Source organism: Stegodyphus dumicola, chromosome 8 (assembly GCF_044657685.1).
Source record: "Stegodyphus dumicola isolate Sdum_Otavi_A_Nest chromosome 8, ASM4465768v1".
Taxonomy (NCBI): Eukaryota; Metazoa; Arthropoda; class Arachnida; order Araneae; family Eresidae; genus Stegodyphus; species Stegodyphus dumicola.
The window spans coordinates 7,048,814-7,071,776 of record NC_140775.1 but is presented as its reverse complement, the minus strand read 5'-3'; the positions used below and the strand labels follow the sequence as shown (position 1 = coordinate 7,071,776).

The 22,963-nt window shown below is 32.8% G+C and overlaps 1 protein-coding gene across 4 annotated transcripts in view; it reads right to left on the bottom strand.

The window, feature by feature from the left end:
- unk (RING finger protein unk) overlaps window positions 1-22,963 on the bottom strand; it is a 101,538-nt gene that overhangs the window by 38,620 nt on the left and 39,955 nt on the right. For all 4 annotated transcript variants that reach the window (XM_035367433.2, XM_035367436.2, XM_035367432.2 and 1 more), the window contains 5 exons: window positions 18,047-18,164; window positions 17,608-17,692; window positions 17,415-17,524; window positions 9,698-9,799; window positions 2,005-2,157 (listed from right to left, as the gene is read on the bottom strand). In XM_035367433.2, the coding sequence (XP_035223324.1) occupies window positions 2,005-2,157; window positions 9,698-9,799; window positions 17,415-17,524; window positions 17,608-17,692; window positions 18,047-18,164 (568 nt within the window). The remainder of the gene's footprint in view (window positions 1-2,004; window positions 2,158-9,697; window positions 9,800-17,414; window positions 17,525-17,607; window positions 17,693-18,046; window positions 18,165-22,963) is intronic.

Genomic DNA, 22,963 nt, shown 5'->3' with positions numbered 1-22,963 from the left:
GAAAAAAAGTCTTAAAAACCATTCTTTATCACCGAGTCTGAAAATATGTTCACAATATTTCAGGAAGCCTATCATCATTCTGAATGCAACAGAATGCAATATCTCTACATTTTGATTAAATTTCCTTCAAAAAAGCTCCGATGTGCTTGTGTACTAATGGCTGATCATGCTACTATCATGTTTATGATCTTAACTTTACATTGCTGCAAAGATGCCCTTGCAAATAAATTTTCTTCATGCATAATAATAATGAAATGATAAAAGTGAGGAGCCAAGTTCAATTTCTATTAGTTTCACATATCCAACAAATTTTTCCTCTCATAGCTGGAGACCATCTATTGTTATAAAAACATTTTACTTTTTAAATCAATTACTTGACCATTTTTTAAATTAGCAAATTCTTGTTTTTGAAGGAAAATGTCATTGCCTTTGGCCATGTCATTTACAGAAGTAAGATTGCAAACTTCTTCAATGACTTTTGAACTATTTCTTCTTTATAATAATAATTGCATACTTATCCATAATATTTACATCGATACTTTCAATTCAAGTGCCATGCTAATTATGTCAGTTGTTAACAAATCATTTTTGGCCTGCTATCTTTATTTTCGGCCATACTTTCAGCACTGAACTGTTTTAGCTGATATTGCTCTCAAAGACTTGTTTTTTTATTTGCGAGCCTTTAAAAGAGTTCAGAACAATTTATAACAGCGTTTTCAATAATCTGCTGTCAGCAAATGGTTCTTCGTTCATACCAAGTGCGAAGAGCTGCAACAAAACTGGCAAATGTAGCATGATTGTGGCTAATAATGCAACTCTTGAACAATTAATTTTGTTTCTTAAAATTTAATACACATTAAGCAATGGATTTAGATATCTGTTCATTTGGCATTTGATTCACATTTTAAAGTTTTCGAAGAAAAATGTTCAATAATGTTAAGTTCTTATGGTAATTATACACATACATCATTCTTCAATAAATCCATATTTTTCTTTTGACACATCTCAAAATAATCTCTCTTTTGCTTTTGGTTTGTCTATGGTAATAATTTGTTTTAAAATAATGATAATTATTTCAATTAGTTGCATCACTGAACAAGTACTACAACTGACAGTAATATGAGAAAACAGAGTATGACACCAGTGTTGACAGATAGAAATTATGGATCAACATTGCCAAACCTAACAAATTCTCCTTAAAATTATTTTACAATGCCTGCTCATTACTGCAACTTTGTAATCAAACAAAAATGTTATTGCTCATCTTCAGTTTGTTTTTTTTATGGAATAATTCTTAATCTTATTGCTTTATTCTTCAAATGTTCATTTCATATTTATTGTTTTACAATCTATTTAATATATTATACTTTATTTTCAGAACTCGTCAACCACTTGAAATTATGAAATCAGTCACTTAATGACCCGCAGGTCATAGTCGCTAAGGCCTGATATATGAACCTGGTATTATGCCATAAAAGAATTAACACATCGTGGGTGGGGAAAAAAAAAAAAAAAAAGTTAGCTGCGTTGAGGTCTTCAAGTGTGCTAATACAAAATAATTTATCACATTACAATTATACATTTCCTTCCTTTTTAAAAAAAATTCTGTTAAATGAAGATTCCCTTGATTTTGAAGTACCTGTATGAACAACTTAGTGCAGTACTATGAACTACAGAGAATTTTAATTGATTTATTAAAATTATAGGATTTTAATCTAAAAAATTTACTGTTGAAATTTTCATTCAAAACATTTGTGAACTGTGCAAAGCTGACTCTTCTGGAGCTTTGATAAAACAGGCAACTATATAATAATATACTTTACTAAATTTAAAATACTTATATATGAACACTATTATGCTTTTGTATAAATCGTTTTCATACGCAAAAATTAACAGCTTTGAATTTTCCATAAAAAATCAAACAAAAGAATTTTTAAACTAATTTTAACGAAAATTATGTCAAATCAGCTCTCTAATAAAAAATATTTTAAAAATCAAACTTACCTCTCTATCTTCCCTTTCAGAACCTGGTGCTTTTGGATAATGAGGCATTGATTCACCAGAATGATTTGTCGAGGAACTGTACGATCGTGGTCTACTAATTGGAGTAGGTAAAGGGTGATTGGAGGAAGTATAATGATCAAGGGTATTAGATGACTAGGAAGGGAAAAAAGATATATTTATGCAGCAATAAACTGATTTTTTTCATTCAATCTTTTAAGCATTTTCATAAAATTGTGTTAATTAACATATTAAGTTAACACTTAGCACTCCGCACATTTTTGTACCACTGCCTACCAGCACCTCTGGCACATTTTCGCAGCGGAACGAGCGAAACTGAGCCTTATTTTAGGTGAGAAGAATTACAGGTGCTTGTGAATGTTTTTAATTTTATTTATTTTATACATATGCACTTTCTTCTTGTAAATGAAAGATAAATTTTAAATTTTGTAATTCAACATGGTGTGATATCTTTGGAAACCATCTCCCATGTGCATCCTGCTTTACTTGGGCAAGTGTCACATCAAAGTATTCCTGTAAATCTTCATCTTCACTTTCAATAAATTCTCATTCGCCATCTCCTTGGTAGTACAATTTTGGAACCATTACTTGAAGTGTCAGAATTATAATCAACACTGTCTTTTGCAATATCTTTTAACACTTGAAAATCAAACACGTCTTCACTACTACTCAACTCTAAATTCTCATGATAATGATTATTTTTTTCCATGTTGCTAACCATACAAAAGGTCAAAAAATGGTTTAATTGTAATGGTCCAGAGACCAAGCATGTTTTAACTACAGATAACAATTGTCAACGCCGACGATTCAGCAGCATCTTATGCGTAATCATGCTAAAAACATTTGGCTTTGCCTACGGAGCCGCGGAACAAATGCCAGAGGGCCTGTAGCGGAGCCAGCGAAGTTAAAAACATTTGGCTCTGCAGCGGAGCGCTAAAAGTTAAATATACAATAAACAGAACTTTACATATAGATAATTCCACACATTTAACATAAGAAATCCTTTTATAGTTCAGTCAAGAATTACATATGAAAAAAACGTACATTAACTGGATTAAAATGCAGAATCAAAAACAACAGCTGCATATTCGGTTGGTTAACCTATTAAGGCATAACAACTTAAGAACTATCTGCCTATGGAAAGGAATGTATCCATGAGGAGACTTTTTTTTAAAAGAGGGTTCATGTGGGCACTTTTTGTATCCATGAGTTATCAATTTTTTGTTTGGCCATTGGTGGGGGATGGCTACATGTTACTTTAAGGTTTCTTAAGTGGTAACCAGTCACAAAGTTAAAATATCTAATAATGTTAAAGAGATCAAAAACTGGCTGGTCTATGCACAAGCAAGAAAGAAGTTCTTCCTATATATGCTCGAAAGATATAGCTAAGCATATCAGCTATAAATTATTCTTGCAACCACAAGCTGTAAACCATTTGCAAGACAAGATATGGAGGCTGACATACCTTTTGCTTATAAACACTGCTCACATACTTTTGAAATTTATCAATTTGCAGTAAACTGCATCTACTAAATGCTCTCATTAAAATGCAAACAAATGAATGAAACCATTAGCAAAAATAAAAGTGGCAGGACAGGGTTCGTACACATTTCCTTACATGAAAATTAAGGACTTTTAAGGACCATCAAAGAAAAAATTAAGGACCTATCAAGGAAAAAAAAAAAAAAAACGAATAGAATAAAGCAATTATCCATTTAAGAAACTAACAGAAGTGTGTATTATGCACTATTAAATAAATTCAATTTAATACTTAACATAAAACAAATTTGAAAATTAAACTAACCCCCTATAAGTTATGAAGTAGATAACATTAAATTAAGAACATAATTTCTTGAAAAACTTGTATAAGTGTATTTCACACTAATAACAGCCACAGATATTTTAGAGATTTACATGATTATTATTTAACTTATTTGATATTTATTTAAACACAGTCAACTACTATTATAATTGCAATGTAAGAATATTTTGCAGATTAAAATAACAGATTTGTAAACATACAATTTATTTCTTTGGTTTTCTGAAAGATACTAGAATAATAAACTATGCAATAAAAGATACAAAACATTTATGCTTTTTTAAAATCTGAAATTTTTCAGATATTTTAACATCTAATTTATTTATGTCTATTTCCTTTTCTTTAACTATTCTTCTAAGTTCATTTGTTTTGATAAACAAATCAATGTTCCTGCTGGTCTCGGCTTCATCTGCTAAAAGCATCTATCGAAGCTGCTGCTGCTGATCTTATTTCTTTATTAATTTCGATATTAAGAATTACCTCCAGAAAATTTTAAATAATCAAATACTGTGCGTTGAGAAATGTGTGATGAGTCACTTAAATTTTCAATTTCAACTGCTTCATTTACAGAGAAGCCCCTTTCCACAAAGGCCTGTCCATGTGACAAGATAAGAATCATTTTCACTATTTTCCATACTTTAGAATAGTGAAAATCATGAAAATAAGGAGTGAGAAATGTGTCAAGAGAAAGATTTTTGAGAATCAAAAGTAGAAAATTCATGTAAATTTGTCTTAACTACTTTGTCTAGAATCTCTCCAAACTGCAGCAGAATTTCATCACAATTATCTTGTAAAACACGTTTATTCCATGTTAATACGGTTAGAACTATTTTCATTTTGTTCTGGGTTTTTCCTGGACTTTTAGCCATCAACTGTGGGTCTATACAAGATGCATTTCGAATAAGAGAATAATTTATTGGACATTTAGCCATTAAGTGTTGTACCATTGTTAAGACACATTGTTGACCTTGTTTCAATGCAAAACTTGCAGCTTGTGAAATGTCCTTCTTGCGGCATTTATCATTCATTAGCTGCTCAGCAATGAATCCCAAATAAACTTTACTTTTATCATTATAACAATTTGGATCATTAAAATTAAATTTATAAAGATTTTCCGTATTATTCGGTTTCAAGGGCCGTAAAAAAATTGCAGCGAATATGTATGCGCAAAAGCACCAAATCTAGGAAACACGTCCATTTAACAGTGCGCCAAATATAGCGTACGCGCTGATTTCAAGATTGCGCAAGTTTATATAGTTCTATATTTCTTAAGACGCCATTGAAATACTAGTTTAATTTTTAAATTATTTTTTGATTTTAAAGTGCTAAAAGCAATCATTTACAAGTTTTAAGATATCTTCAGCAAAAAAGAAAATAAGTGGTTTATTGCTTTGATAATATTCAAGGAAACACAATAGTATTTTCGACAGAGAGAGAAAAAAATTTAATTTTATAAGAAATGTTTTATCCTTAGTTGCCTCCAAAATATTTGAGAAGGATTTCAATGATTTTTTTTTAAACTGCCTCATTTCAACTTTTTTAACGTATAGTAGCAAGTCATCCCATATTTCAATGGCTCTTTCAACTGCTGGGACATTTTGCAACAAGTGATAACAGCAGAACTTCACAGCAGAAAATTTTAATTAAAACATTATTTCTTTATCTATCAGATGATGGAGCAAAGATAAAAATTCTGCAATAATTGGTTTTATTGTTAAACAAAAATGTATGAATTTTTTTTACGCCACTACATATTAACACTTAAAAAATGTACTATATCGATAAAAAATTGCGACATTGCGAAATATTCTAGGCAAGCATTCCTGCAGAGATTCCGTTACATCGCTAAAATTGCCATAAGAATGCTATATTGGCAATACCATGAACACGTTTTCTCCGTGTAGCAGCCATTCCGCTTATCGGTCATTTTCTTTTAATTTATTAATCTTCCGTTTCTTTTATTTTTTCCTTATCATTTTAACACTGACTTTTTATTCAGGATTTAGCTTTTATTTTAATTTCTAGTTATAAATAGGTGAAATTAGCTTAATAACAAAAGATAATTTCAATCATTATCACAATGAAGTTTTATATCGACCAACTATTTGGATAACTGATGCGATATTAAAATTCAATAACATTCTTCTGAAAGCAGTATTCCTTTTATAAAAATACTTAATAAAATTCTAGTATACGGTGCAGACTTGGTGCAATTTTGAAAATTATCGCCAACACCAAAATGACTCGTTTAACTACTCATCGTATATGTCCCGTTTACTGCTCATCATAAAGTTGCCAAAAGTAGCCAAATCCCTTATGCAATGGATACCTTGTGCATAGGATTAAACCAAATACTTAATTGTCTATTGAAGCTTCAAAATGTATTTCCGAACTTCACTTTTTTCGGCTAGCGTTACCGAATTTGCCCTTGGCGACCTAAAATCGAAATGGAGACAATAGATTTCCCGCGAAATCGAACCCTCTGCAGAAATAAACTCATAATCCCGATATCCCATACATATATGTGCAAAAGAGAATAAACTCCGTAGAAGGTGATCAAAAATTAATTTATGGCTTAATTCAAACAAACACAGAAATTAAGGTAAGCAAAACCGTGTAAAAACAAATTGAAATGATAAAACAAAACTTAGATTTCATGTGAATTTTCAGCGCTGACTGTTCCATTCTAGAAATTTCAATTTGTTTCAGACAAAGACCACATTTAGCTTTATAAGGATCATCATCCATCAATATCCAGTCTTTGTAGTCAGCTTGATGAAGCCACAGTTTATTGAAAATGCACTTTCCAGGCATCTCGTTCCTATTGGCGTCGGAGGGGTTGTGGCCTTCCAGGTTGGGATTGTTCTAATTTTGGCAAATATTTTCAAAATCCCCCCCTTTTTTTCCTCAAGCACCTTCATCATCACTTTTGCCTCTTAAAGAACTTCCGGCTTCACGCTTTCATCATAATCTACATAAATTTATGGATAACACCTGTTTTGAAAGATTGGGTGAATAGCCAATCAGACACCCGATACTTTCGTCCTAGGGTAGCTAATTGTTTTTTTTTTTTATCGTTTGTAATGCAAATCCGCCAACAGATTGGTTAAGAGCCGTGTAATTTTAATTCCATATTCCTGAGAAATCACATTTCACACTTATAATGGCGGTCATTAGAAATGATAAGAAATGTCAGATGAGCAAAATTAAGGACCGTTTATTCATTTTGACCAAAATTAAAGACTTTTAAGGACCAAAAATCATTTTTGAAAAATTTAAGGACTTTTAAGGACCGTACGAACCCTGCAGGGCTGACTGTGACTCCACTTAAAAAATCCTGAAAAATTGTGCAGTAAAAATCCAACTAATTTCAGATAATTTTGAATATTGTCATGAAGCACTTATATACATGCATGCATGTATATTTTCACTAGCTCTTTTTTTTGGGGGGGGGTGTACCTTCTAGAAACTGCTGCATTTATTTATTTTTGTTTGACTAACAATGAAAATTCAGCATGATCAGCAAGATATTTTGATGAAGTAGACAACAGCTTAACTCTTTAAATATTGAATAAAACCTCACAGTATGCATACAAATATGTGGTGATTAGGAACTGCTAGAAAGAAGAGAATGATTCAGGAAATAAATATATATACATAAAAAGGCAAAGCTGTCCATTCCACAGAAGCAAATTTAAAAAATCTGATGTGGACACCACGACTTCCTTGTATGGCTTATTAAATTATAGATGTTTTTGCTGCACTTCACCTTTAAACTTATTTCCTCAAATTTTATTTCTCATTCAATTAATTCAGTTCCCACTTTGCGGCAAAGCAAAAATACAGAAAAACTCAAAACATTTTCATTAAAAGTTGTAAAATACAGAAAAATATAAAATATCAAGTATAGTTAAAACAAACTTTTTTTTAACAATTAAAATTACAGTTTCTACGGAAAAACCAGGAATTCGGCTAGCGGGCAAGAAGGCAGACTTTTCGGTGCGCAAAACTGGGAGTTTTCTTTTGGTCCCATTCAGCAAAAAGATAGTGAACGTTCAGAAACTCACTTAATTCATTCATTCATTGAGTTTAAAATGTAAACAAATGGGGCATTTCATTAAGCTTAACTCGTCACTTTAAAATTGTTGATAATTCTACAACTGTTCCACGCAGATTAACTAAAGGCATAAAAACCTTAACATATAATTCAATCACTTTTAAAGCAGAAAAATGCACAGTTTACCAACATATCAGAATAAAAATACTAAGCTCATCAAGCCAAGTAACTGAGTGAGAATATATAAATATATATATTTAATTAGCACAGCTGACTGCGACGAAAAAGGGAGGTGCAAAACTACATGTAATAACAGTCCCATGTGCAAAATTTCAACTTTCTATGGCTACTCATTCTCAAGTTGTGTGAGATACATACGTATGTATATACAGATGCCAAGAAAAAGTATCTTTTGAATCCATTTTACAATCCTTTTCGGCAAAAATAGTCCTTGATTCTGTCTCACTCAAAACTATCATTCAAATGGTTTCAAGAGCGATTGAAATGGTCATTTTTGTTGAAATACGATACCCAAAATTCTCCGCAATTATAATACTTCCTTTACATCGTACAAGGAGAATTTTGGTATCGTATTTGGGTATACTTCCTTTACATCGTAAGAAAGTAAAAAGGTTTAATCAGTTTTGTCAATACTGGATATTCTTTCAATCTGAATACTTCAACGTAAAACTTGACAATATTATTATTATTATTTTTTTGTTTCTGCAATAATAAAAATAAATAACTTTTCTGTGCAAGATAAATTTAATTTTCTCACTGAGGTTATACTGTCTTAAGATTAAAGAAAATATAATAAGGAGTTGCTATAATGATATTGAATGATATATTCCCTTCAGTTGAGGACTTTTAGCGCTACTCACTGCAGTGGGGTGATTTTGATAGTATAGTTGCTGTTAATTGCACAAGCATGAATGCAAATTTGTATCTGCTGTGCTATCTAGCAGTGAAGATGTTCTTTCAACATATGCCACAGCACGAGTTACGCTGTAGTCAGGTTCATTGCTAATTAAAATACTATAGCCAATCTGTTTCTCTGAGGAATCGGTCAATAATTTGATGCAATGTAAATAAGGTATAATAATTATCTAAAAAAAATTTTTTTCCAGTTTATTTTGCATCAACACATCATAATCAAACCATACATCATTATTGAAAGATTAGGGGTCACTGAATAAAACTAAGCTCAAAAGAGGACGATGGGGAAAAGACTGGGAGACAGAAACTTTCTGACTATCCCTAACGTGATCAAAAGCACCCATTAACTTTATGTACTGGTGCAAAATGTTTCTTTGGTTACCTTTATGGCTCATAGGTACCTATTGTTCATATAGTATTGTTCTATTTATAAAAAGTAATAAAAAAGAATTAAAGAAACACTATATAACATTTGCATTTTACAAGGAAAAAAATTTTTTGAGTGGGGGAATCTATATGGCTGATATTCACACTTTTACTCTGTTTAAAATATGGTTCCATGAATAGTCAAACGTGTGTGGTATATGCCTGCATTGCTTGCCTATATATTTTACATATATTTGAAAATATGACAAAAACATGACAGTTTTAGTGAAATGTTGAAATTGTGTAATGCAAATAATTGGAAAATACTAAATGTGATATAACTAAAGATAATCCAAGTGTAGAAATGTAGACTCAAACCGAGGCTATAGTTTTAAACACAATGAATTAACAATTCACATAATGGTTTGCTTAAATTTATTATAGTACACTGCTTTTACTTTTTAAATGAATATTATTATGTAGAGATGTCTTCTTACCTGAACTTCCGGTAAAGAATTTGTTGTACGTGTTACATTTTGTTGATCCGGTTCACTTGTAGATTGATCTGATTTTTGAACAGATGTTTCTTCTTGACTATCCTGTGGGGAGAATTAATGCAGATGCATTTCTATAAATCACTCATTCATAACTGAATTTACATATACCTCACAACATGTTGGGCCATTAAAAGCTATAAAGTGATAACATTAAGTGCCTATGTTTGATTGGCAGCAAAAGTGTTAAAGAGGTTCCTAACATGCTTTTTATGACAACATATCAGTCAAAGCCAGTACAGTGTGGTTAGTGATGCTGATTACAGTACTGAAAGGAATAGGTTTGAATCTCAGAGACAGCATGAATGTTTGCAAGTATATACTGCACGTGTGCAGCAAGGTGGCACTCAAAATACATGGTGAGCTGAAATTCTTTCAAGAGGCTGGTAGTAGGGTAAGAAGGTGAGAGACCTTGCTCCCCCCCAGAAGTGTATAAAGCATACAGATGGTGTATGCTAAGCAATTTCGTGCAAGTTATTGCACAACATACAATGATTTCAACTACAATGTGATATGTATGTACTACCGCTAACACGTAATTCAAAAGATATCATTTGGATGAATGTCCGGGTCATGCTATAAGGAAAATCTGGAAGACACTGTAATGTATTTTACAGTAATTGACAAAAACAGGCAATCACAATCTTCTTATTAGACAATAAATTTTATTTCTAGTTCACGGAGATAGATAATTTAAAGAAATTCTTTAGTGGCAAAATTTTCATACTACTACTAGTTGGTAAAACTTCCGAATCTAATTTTTAAAACAATTTCTCACATTGCTGAGCAACGGGTACATAACACAAATATGGCATTGCCACTTCAACAATAAATTAATTAAATAATAAATAAATTTATTAAATAACAAGATATTACAACCTCAAATTAAAGTTTACTTTTTTTTTTCCCTTCCCCAAAACAGCAATATCAGCAAAATACAGAATTGAAATACAAGAAATAACATAATAACATACACTGAGGAAGAGAGGAAGGAACAAAATTTTTTAAAAATCTAGATAGAGAAACAAATTATTTAATTAGGCCAGGGTGTACGACTTAATGCGTCTACATTTTTATGGTTTTTACCACTTTGATGAACGGCTGTGTTATTGTAGGGTTGTAGTACTAGTGCCCATCTCATAAGTTGTGGATTTAGAGACTCACATTATTTTTTAGCCAAACTAGGGGATTATGATCTGTCATGATGAGGAATTTAGTATGCCCGTCTAAATAACATTGAGGTTTCTCTGCATCAAATACTATGATGGCACATTCCTTTTCTGTGGTAGAGTATTTTTTTCAGTTTCTGTAAACTGTACCGAGGTATAATACTTGATGTTCATTGTCTCGTTCATCTTTTTAAGCTAAAATGACACCCATACCAGAGTCTGAAACATAAATTTGCAAAATAAATGCCTTATTGAAATCAGGTGAGTGTAATAGATGATTTTGAGGCAGTTTTACTTCTTCAACAACTCTCTCTAGTCTGTTTAGTTTCTTTAAAAACTTCTCCTTGACTTGCATCTCAACTCCAGAACTTGGCAATTCATCTAGAACTTTTAACTGAGAATCGTTTAATTTTGTCAGTTCTTTCTTGTCAGATAGTTTCTGCTCTTTGTGAGATGAACCTTTGTTCTTATCTGCTACTTGCACTCTCATTGAATGTGGCAAATTTGAGTACCCTTTATCATGTTTGTGCCTCTTTGCTAAGTTTTCTGACGCGTGAATAGATTCTGAATGTATTTTTAATTTCTTACCATTAGAAGCACCTTCATGAGTTCCTTTATAAGTTCTTTGATCTGCTGCTAACAAATTGCCAAACACATCTTTACTTTTTGGGGAAAAAGGAACTGATGAACTTGTAGAGGAATAATCACACACACTATCCATAAAAGGTGAATCACCAGGTGAACAAGGCGAGTCAGCTTTTATATTAATAATTTCAGTTTTCTCATCAGTAGATGAAGGCTTAGATTGTTTGTCTAATTTCTGTGATGTCTTGACAGAGGCTTGACTGTTAGGAGGGTGAGTAATGACCAAATTACCCTGAGTTTTAGCACCATTATTTGTTTGGATCTGCATCAAAGACGAATAGTTCTGCCTTTGATCCCTATATCTTTCAGGAATAACAATTAATTCCCTTTCATTTCCATTTTTATCTAATTTCTTTTTCATCAACAGCCCATTCTCCTTTACTTTGAAATCATTTCTGAAATTTTCACTTTTAGCTTCGCTAAGCAATGAGGCTAGATCTCTGCTTTGATGCTCAGATTCAATTGATTCCTTTGAATTAACATTAATTATTTTCTTAATTTCTTTGTCTTCCTCATCAGCTTGCGGTAAAATATCTTCATCAGTCTCAATAACAGACAGTTCTTCTTTGTTCCCCATTTTGGTGTCTCTACTTCGATCTCCTTCACGAGATCATTTTACTTGAGATCGTGTCAAAACCACATTTATCCTTTCTAAATTTAAGAATTGTTTATCTTTGAACAACTGAGCAGTTTTGTTACCCAATACATATCTGCCAGCATAATTTGTAACAACAGCTGCCTTTGTCTTTATATGACCAAGTTCACAATTAATTTCAACTTCAGCTAACGGTAGACACACTAAATGGTCATTTAAGAGTAAAGTAAGAGATATTGTACCCAGACATGTTCTCCAATCATTTTTGCATTATCTACATATTTTCGAGATATAACATCTACTGTGGCTCCTGTGTCTCAAAGAATAGGCATTTCATACCCATTAACTAAACCATTAATTGTATACGTCTTTAACAAATCATCATTCGAAAATACGCAATTTACCTTTTCATTTGGTTTTAAGTGAGGGCACTGAGGCTTAAAATGTTCGTATGACTCGAAACAACGTGGTCGATATCTTTCGTCAGATAAATTTTCTTGGTTTTTGTTTTGGAACTGATTTCTTTGTCGATGATCTTTCTGGTATTTTGAATCATCCCATCTATCAGAATGCTTAAAATGAGGCGGATGCTCTATTTTATTCACAAAATTATCATAACATGGTTTAAATTATCCTTTGTTAATTTTCTCAGTCTGATTGGCAAAAAATTTCGATTTTATTGTTTTTCTCACATCTTCCATTTTTTTAACCATTTCAGTAGGTGAAATGATGGTTGTCCATTGATTCATAAAACATTCTTTGAAATTAGGAGAAGTACGCTTTTTAATTTGATCCTCCAGCATGAGATTTTTTAGCTGTTCAAAAGTTTTAATGTTTAATCCGTTAAGCCATCCTTCTAAATAATGCTTCAATTCATAGTAGAAATCATACCAAGTACTTTCAGTAGATTTTTGGTGTTTGTTAAATAGTTGTCGAAATTTTTTCGCACTTAATTTAAATCATTGTAACAGTAAAGATTTTACATATTCATACCTTTTTGTGTCTTCTGGTTCTCTAGCAATAAGCTGAACGATATCAGGAGGCAGCAATGAAATAAGTTGAGTCACTTGATTTTCAGCAGGTATATTCATTATTTTATCTTGAAGCTCAAATAACACCAGAAATAAACTTATTTCATCTTCTTTAGGGTTGAAACGTGGCACGACATCGTGAATTCTGACTTTTAAAGGCTGCTCAGGTAACTGAGTAGTTTCTACCGGCTGTGCTGTTGCAGCCATTGCTTCCAACTGAAGTTTCTGTAGCTCAAAGGCTCTAATTCGCTCTTCTTTTCTTTCCCTTTCTTCTCTTTTTTTTTCCTCTTTCGTGTTCCTTTTCTCTTTCTTCTCTTTCGCGTTTTTCCTTTTGTTCCCTTTCTTCTCTAATTGCAGCCAGTAGTTCTCGAGTAAACTCCTCATCATAACTGGGACTTTCAGTAATCAGTTTATGCAACTGAGCAATCTTAAATTCGGGTTTCACGGTTAAACCTAATTCTTCTGCTAGTACTTTTAAATCCTGTTTTTTACTCCTAGCTAAGAATGACATGTTGACACAAGTTACCTTTATTAGCCTTCCTTTTGAAATAGAATCTAAAAGATTGTACTTGTATTAATTCTTCTGCTAGTACTTTTAAATCCTGTTTTTTACTCCTAGCTAAGAATGACATGTTGACACAAGTTACCTTTATTAGCCTTCCTTTTGAAATAGAATCTAAAAGATTGTACTTGTATTAAAAATGTATAATTTCTGGCGAGACTTAATTTCTCAAATACGAAATTCACACTAACCAACTGGAGAGAATTACTTAAACAACTTTGCCAGGTTGGCACAAAATAATATAATACTACGTCGGGTTGACGTTTTAACTCACTATTCACAAGCCTCGTTAGCTTTAACTATATAAACACCTTTGCCAGTTAGGCAATTACCCACGTCAGTTTGACGATTTTACTATCCATCTCCACGCCTGGTTGGCGATAACAGAAACAATTTTTGTCAGTTTGGCAATACACCTTTTAGAATATACAATCTGTAATACGCCGGGATGACGTTACTATCTATCACACGCCTGGATGGCGAGAACTAAGAAGACTTTTGCCAATTCTGCAGTATAATCAAATCACACTAATTCAGTTTGACGTTGCTACTAATTTTCACGCACCTGCTTGGCAATAAATTCAAAAACTCAGCTAGCAGTTCTTTTTTTTTATAAATGCCGGGATGGCTTACAGATATCATTTATCAATAAAAATTCAATACAATTAAAAGTAAAGCATAAATAATAATTTCAAAATACTTCTTTACCACAAATATCAATTACAAATTTAAGCTGAATATTTTTAGTGTCAGTTATTTTAAACAAAATCTTACACGATAAACTATAATTCTGAAACAAAGTATTAAAATTCAATAAAAGCTTTTTTAAGAAAACCAAAAGTTATCTTATCTTCAGTGATCAGCAATATCCTGTTATGACAATTCTTTCTCGGATGCTAGTTATAGAAACACAGAAGATAACCTTTAAATGATCTGCTTCAAAAACTAGCTTTAAAACCAGACTTCCGAAATCCGTTTCTCCTTTAAATAAACAAACTTGGCAATTGGTATTAGCAACCTTATTCTAAAAAATTCAGCAACTTTCTGGGATTAGGAGACTAGCACCATCGAAATTGATAATTGCACTCCTAATTTCCAGTATCTCGGTGGAACCTCCAATTAATTAAGACTGTAATGTATTTTGCAGTAATTGATAAAACAGGCAATCTTCTTATTAGACCATAAATTTCATTTCTAGTGCACGAAGATAGATAATTTGAAGAAATTCTTTAGTGGCAAAACTTTCATACTACTACTAGCTGGTAAAACTTCAGAATCTAATTTTTAAAACAATTTCTCACGTTGCTGAGCAACGGTTACATAATACAAATATGGCGTTGCCACTTCAACAATAAATTAAATAAATAATAAATAAATTTATTAAATAACAAAATATTACAACGGTCAAGGTGTGACTAATATAGTGACATCACTCACAGTGTCATTTCATGAGTTTGCAGAACATTTCAAATTGCAGAAACAGCTGTACGAGCATTCAGCAGTGGTCATTTATAAGCAACAACGGTTGGGGGATGGCTGGTATATTATACTACAAGCGAGAAGAAACAGGTGGCAGACAGCAAAAGGCACATGCAACAGACTACTGATAGTCTGATATTACGTTTAACCATGGCCAGGAGGCTGCATTTAAATGCATCTACATTCATGATGACCAGTTTGATGTGTGCCATTAACACCTCCTCATTGGAAATGCCGGTTTCTGTGGTGCTGGGAACACAAAGGAAGTATATACAACAGGACAGAGTGCTTTTCTTTTTTTTAAGAGCGAAAGCCAACTTAGTCTGAGCAGTTACAAATGTATACACACTTAAGAAAGAGAAGGGATCATTACAATCAATCTCCAACATCATCAAAAGGCATCATTTTCCAGGTTCTGGAGTTACTGCTTGGGTTGATATTAAGTCTGATACCCATACTGACCTCCACATCTTCCAAAGAAGTTCTGTCATTGGCATTTGCTACTATACCGAGGTTCTATTGCCCTACATGTGTCTGTTTATAGGTGCTTTTAATGGATGACAGTGCTATATCTCATTGCACAGCAGCTGTCACAGAGTTCTCAGAGAGTGAATATATTCAATGCATGAATTCGCCTACAAAGTCTTCAGACCTAAATCCCATAGAACACATGTGGGGCTTTCTCAAGAGATGCTTGGCAGCATGTAACTACCCGCCTGCAACAACTCCACAGCTGAAATTGATGCTATTAAGAATAGGCCTGCGGAGTTTCAACAACTGCTTGACGTCAGCATGGACTAGATTTTTCTTGCCAGGTGTCTGTTACATGGAAATTGGTCTTCTCTCCAGGTTTCCTGGAGCTACTTTTTCAATAAAGCATATTTTTATTCTTTTGATTTCTTGTTTGGATGATTTTTTTCACTTGTCCCTCATTTTTATATCTTAAAGACATTATGGCATGACCTGGGAAAATGTGGAACATTTCTGCACGATGTTATAATCGAAACACCAAAGTACTATAAAGGTGCTGTCCTAGTTCCTAGCTGTACCTGTAACAGCATACCTCAATTGAAAGACTAGAACCAGATCAGCATATACCGGTACATGTCTGTAAGAAAATCACAAGCAGATTTCAGCATATGAAAACCAAACCAGTATTATGGACAACTTTTTTAATGACCAATAAAGTGCATCACGCATCAATCACTACAATCAGTATTACTCAGGACTACAGTGTTCTTGCAAGCAGAATGATCTTGAATCTATGTGAGATAAGATCAGATAATTCTGATACATTATTTTTTCATAATCCAGAAGACTAAATTTTATCTGTAACTTATGTTTGAATCAGCAAGGAAAAATTGCATTTACTAGTTTCAAAATTATTACTGTACATACTTTTAGATACTGTTTAAAAAGCATTGCCTATTTCCTCACCTATAAATGGCCATTTTTTTCCAAAAACTCCATTATGGCTAAAAAAGAGCATATAATAATTTAACTAAATTTCAATAGCTTCTTAAAAAATACATGTATTTCTATTATGTCTAGAGGATATTGTTGTGTATATTTTCTTAATTCTAGAAGTGACAATTTTCAGATGCATGCTCTGAGATGTATATAAATTTTCAGAGCATGTTCTGGCACACAGTTGAACAATGAGTTGGTTTGAAATGTACCAAATCAACAACATGGGGAAAAAGCTACTATTTTTAGCAAGATACTATCATAAATGCAAAATTTATTGGAAAGTTAATATCTGTCATGCATTTTAATAATTTCTATGTCATATAAATAAATAATTTTACTGTACACAAAAATTTTTTAATTTAGTTTAATGATAAAAAAATTTCAATATTAGTTTGAATTAAAATATTTAAATGACACTGCAAATATACTGCATATTAATAGGCAAAACAACACATAAAAAGAAAGTCAATTAGATTAATTCATTGGAACTGGCTGGCTGTCTTTTTTATTGTTGCTGTTGATAGCAAATGACGCAAGAGTTATTTTCTTATTAGATTAAGCTGACATAGTTTAAGAAAACTTGAAAATTTTATATCAAGGAAATAATACTGAAAAACTACACTTTAGGCATTCAGATTTAATGAGAAAACTAAACAATTATTTGATAACAATTTTTAAAAACTAAATTTTCATAAATGGAACATCTTACAGGAATGTGTTGATTTTGACTGCTTGTAGATGGGGGAAGAGCACTTGACAATATTGCTGCTAAATCTGTTGTATGGTCAGGTCCTAGATCTCTTACTGCAGAAATTTCCTCTGAAAAATACAAATTAAAACTTAAGATTTTGTTCTTCAAAGTTTAAACAAATGAACAAACAAAAAAATTATAAAATACTTACTATCTACATGAGCAAAAGCACAGAATGGTCCACGAGGACAGTATCCTGTTTGCAGTATGTCATTGCACTTCGTAGATTTGTATATCTAAAGAGAGTATAGAAATTATTTTCAAAAACTGCAAAATTTAAAAAGTTTATTTCCTAATAAATCTTAACTTTCCAGAGTTATATGAATACAAAATGACCAAAAGATACAAGTCTTATTTTTTTAAATATCTGATTAAAAAACTGAGATAGTAAACAAAGCCCACAAATATAAAAAAATGAAACTTTGCATAATACTTGTGAAAGTATATTTCCTATTCATTTCTATCTTGAAAACTTCCTAATAATTTATATCAATTCACTTGATAAAATGAAAAATGTTTTAATAATGATCATTTAGTTAAAAGTTAACTGAAACATCTAAATGTAGGAAACACAGCAAGTTGCACTCTACCTCAGGATGAAATTGTTGTTCTGTACGTGTATGACAATATGGGCAGCTATCACCATTTTCACAATTTGCAGGATCTCCCCATTCATCTGCTTGTTTAACATTGGGACATGGAGTTGACCTAAAATTGAATTTAACATTAACAGATGTAAAATGCATAAAAATAATAAAATTTTCAACATGTTCATCACACTTACATTCATTAAACCATTGATATATATTTCTACATACAGCAGTATTCTTGTCAAGAGGTGCGTTCAAGACTGTTTCTATGAATATCAGGCATTAATATGTACTTTTTTTTTTAAATATTTCAAGAAGAACTGTTCTATAAGCATAGCCTGTGACCTTTTTGACCATAAAAGTGAACATCTGAATAATTAACATTACTAATTCAGAAGTCAAACAACAAAAATCAGCGTTATACCTACAAAATTTTCACAGGACTAGTTTCGATGGTTTTACCGAACCATCATCTTCAGCTGCAAAACCGCAAATGAACAAGATAGGAAATAATGATTAGATAAAAGAAGAAAGCCTGGACAAGAATAAGCAAGTGGCGCCATCTGTTGGCGAAACCAGAACTAAAACATAATTTCTCTAAAAGCCGAAGGCAAATTTGGATTGGAATTAGGATCGTTAACTAGAACAGAAAGATTTTTATGAATGTGAAATGCCTCTAGAAAATCCAGTTCTCCAATGGAAGATGTTTTTTGAATAATTTTGGCAGCAGAAAAATTGAAAGTGTGATTTTCGGACCAACAATGTTGAGCAACAGAAGACCTCTGTGTTTCCTTTTTTTCTAACATATGCCTCATGTTCTTTGACGCGAAATTTTAAGGCTCTCTTAGTTTGGCCAATGTAAATTAAACCACACTGGCAAGGAATCCTATAAAAACCCCAGGAATTCATATCCGGAATGGGGTCCTTGAGTATAGAAGTTGGAATTTTATTGATGGGAGAAAAAACAACCCGAAAGTTATATTTCTGCAAAATATGTGCAACTCCATAGCCAAATGATGGAAAGAAGGGAATGACAACAGAATCCCTATAATCTCCTAAAATAACAGTGTGGCCTTTAGTGTGTTGAGATGAGAATTTTTTAACTGCTTGATTAATAATGTTGGGTGAAAAGCCCCTGTCAATAGCTATTGCTTTTAAATAATTTAGTTCTTCATCAAGGGCTAGCTTGGAGGAGCAAACTTGAAGAGCACGGAAAACATAGGAATAAAATGAAGCTAACTTTTGTTTAGTCGGATGACATGATTTAAAGTGTGGTGGAAGGCAAACGGATGAAGCTATACGGTAAACTGTAGTACTGAAGTTGGATGTGTCACGTGTGACCAGAATGTCGAGAAACGGAAGAGAACCGCAAGTCTTAAACCCAAAAGTGAACTGAACAGCAGGACCAATAGAATCCACCGTTGAAAGAACCCTATCCAAATCATCCCCACCACCCTCAAACAGGGCAAAAGTATCGTCCACGCAGCGGAACCATGCAGGGAAGTCCAAAGTTTCAAACAATTTTTATTCATAATAATGCATGTAGATATCAGCCAGGATGGGACTGAGGGGACTTCCCATGGCTAATCCCTCAGTTTGCTTGTAATATTTATTTTGGAAAACAAAATGTGTTTGTTTCAAACAGAGTTGAGTGAGAGAAATTAGCTCATCAATTTCGATGCAAGAGAAATGAAATTCGCGAAGTCTGGTTTCTAGACATCTTAATGCACCCTCCACTGGGACATTGGTGAATAATGATTTTACATCAAAAGAAACCATGAGTAAATTACTAGGAGAAATGTTTTTAACCTTTTTTACAAACTCTATTGAATTTTTTATGGTGTAAATGTTATTGTCTAATAGAGTGGAAAATCTAGAAACTAAATATTTAGCTAAAGGATACGAGGCAGTACCTAAATTTGATACAATAGGGCGGAAAGGAATACCACTTTTATGAATTTTGGGAAGAGCATATAATCTGGCACAATTCGCAACAGATGGGATAAGCGAATGTTTTAAGTTGCTTGAAATGATTTGCGAAGATTTGATCGCAGTTTTTATTTTGGATAAGTCCGAAGGTGAAGGATCTTCAGGGATCGGATTATATGGTCCTTCGTTTAAGAGTTTAGTGACACCATCGATGTCCCAGTGGAGGGTGCATTAAGATGTCTAGAAACCAGACTTCGCGAATTTCATTTCTCTTGCATCGAAATTGATGAGCTAATTTCTCTCACTCAACTCTGTTTGAAACAAACACATTTTGCTTTCCAAAATAAATATTACAAGCAAACTGAGGGATTAGCCATGGGAAGTCCCCTCAGTCCCATCCTGGCTGATATCTACATGCATTATTATGAATCAAAATTGTTTGAAACTTTGGACTTCCCGGCATGGTTCCGCTGCGTGGACGATACTTTTGCCCTGTTTGAGGGTGGTAGGGATGATTTGGATAGGGTTCTTTCAACGGTGGATTCTATTGGTCCTGCTGTTCAGTTCACTTTTGGGCTTGAGACTTGCGGTTCTCTTCCGTTTCTCGACATTCTGGTCACACGTGACACATCCAACTTCAGTACTACAGTTTACCGTAAACCTTCATCCGTTTGCCTTCCACCACACTTTAAATCATGTCATTCGACTAAACAAAAGTTAGCTTCATTTTATTCCTATGTTTTCCGTGCTCTTCAAGTTTGCTCCTCCAAGCTAGCCCTTGATGAAGAACTAAATTATTTAAAAGCAATAGCTATTGACAGGGGCTTTTCACCCAACATTATTAATCAAGCAGTTAAAAAATTCTCATCTCAACACACTAAAGGCCACACTGTTATTTTAGGAGATTATAGGGATTCTGTTGTCATTCCCTTCTTTCCATCAATTGGCTATGGAGTTGCACATATTTTGCAGAAATTTAACTTTCGGGTTGTTTTTTCTCCCATCAATAAAATTCCAACTTCTATACTCAAGGACCCCATTCCGGATTTGAATTCCTGGGGTATTTATAGGATTCCTTGCCAGTGTGGTTTAATTTACATTGGCCAAACTAAGAGAGCCTTAAAATTTCGCATCAAAGAACATGAGGCATATGTTAGAAAAAAGGAAACACAGAGGTGTTCTGTTGCTCAACACTGTTGGTCCGAAAATCACACTTTCAATTTTTCTGCTGCCAAAATTATTCAAAAAACATCTTCCATTGGAGAACTGGATTTTCTAGAGGCATTTCACATTCATAAAAATCTTTCTGTTCTAGTTAACGATCCTAATTCCAATCCAAATTTGCCTTCGGCTTTTAGAGAAATTATGTTTTAGTTCTGGTTTCGCCAACAGATGGCGCCACTTGCTTATTCTTGTCCAGGCTTTCTTCTCTTATCTAATCATTATTTCCTATCTTGTTCATTTGCGGTTTTGCAGCTGAAGATGATGGTTCGGTAAAACCATCGAAACTAGTCCTGTGAAAATTTTGTAGGTATAACGCTGATTTTTGTTGTTTGACTTCTGAATTAGTATTTATTCGGCATGTTTTTGTGTCTTAATTAATTAACATTACATTTAAATACAGCAGATGCTCCTTACTTGGAAATTAAATGTTCGAATTATTCAATATTAAGAGAAAGTATAACTTTAAAAGTATATCACTAAAGAGAGAAAAAAAAAAAAAAAAGAATCTTCTAGTATGTATAACCCCAGAAAATATATTATGATACGCTTCTAAAATTAAATATATTAATGAAGCAGAAAATATGCAGTAGAAAGTAAACTTTAATTAAAAATATGAATTACATCTTTAAGAAAACCTGTAAAACAGATGTCTAGTCTGTTTATTATGCCAACTTTTTTCAGCCAGCTTCTCGATTTCAAGTAAACATTTCATTTTCAGAGAAAGGTTCAATCCGAATAAATGCTTTTATGAGTTTTTATAGAGTCCATTATGGCTTGATGATTAGGACACTTAACAGTCTCTGCATTCTCTTCTGAATCCGCTAAGGTTTCTTCTTTTTCATCTTCTTGGATAGTTTTGATTATGCCATCGTCACTCAGTTTTCCACAGACTTCCAAGTCTTCATCTGCCTTTACATAATCAGAAAAATTATCACATTTAAATTTTTAGAATTCAAGAAAAGCTGTATCAACGGTGTCATATTCTTTGATATGGCTGTTCTCTTCGGTGTGAAGAATTTAGAAAGCAATTACTAATTTTGCTTTAACAACATCCCATATGACGCTGGCATTTATAGCTGTCAGCAGCGTAATGTTGTAGTTTTCGTCCCATTCTAAAGAAAAAATGATTTCAAAATCGTAAAAAACAACCTTATATTTAGCGTAGGTATAATGAAACAATCGATTTCGAGGGCAGCTAAAGGTCCCTCCTCATCAGGAGAAAGAAATACATAGAAAGAAGAAAATAGGAATCACAGAAACACGTGGTACTTATCAGCACTGCACGTGGTTATAACTATATTTTTAATCAGAGTTGCACTGGCCGCCTACTTTTACTGAGCCAGGCTGTCTGATCAAGCATAAAGAAATATTAGCGAAGTTAAAATAGGGAGCGAGGGGCAAATGCACATTACGCTCAAAATCTGAACTTCAAATGATGGAAAGCAACCACTGAACGGATTTTTATACCCTCTGGTAGTACCAAGTGCGAGGAGGTAACGCCATCTATCGGCAAAAATAATTGAATTAAGATAGTAGAATTTTAAAGGCATTAGGAAGGACTGGATTGGACTTCAAATCATTAACTAAACTTTCTAAATCTTTGTGAATGTGAAAAGCCTCAAGAAAATCCAATTCGCCTATGGAAGAAGCCTTTTGGATGATTTTTGCAGACCCAAAATCAAAATTATGGTTAAAAGTCCAGCTATGATACACTATTGAAGACTTGTTAATTTCCCCTTTTTTGACATAAAATTCATGTTCCTT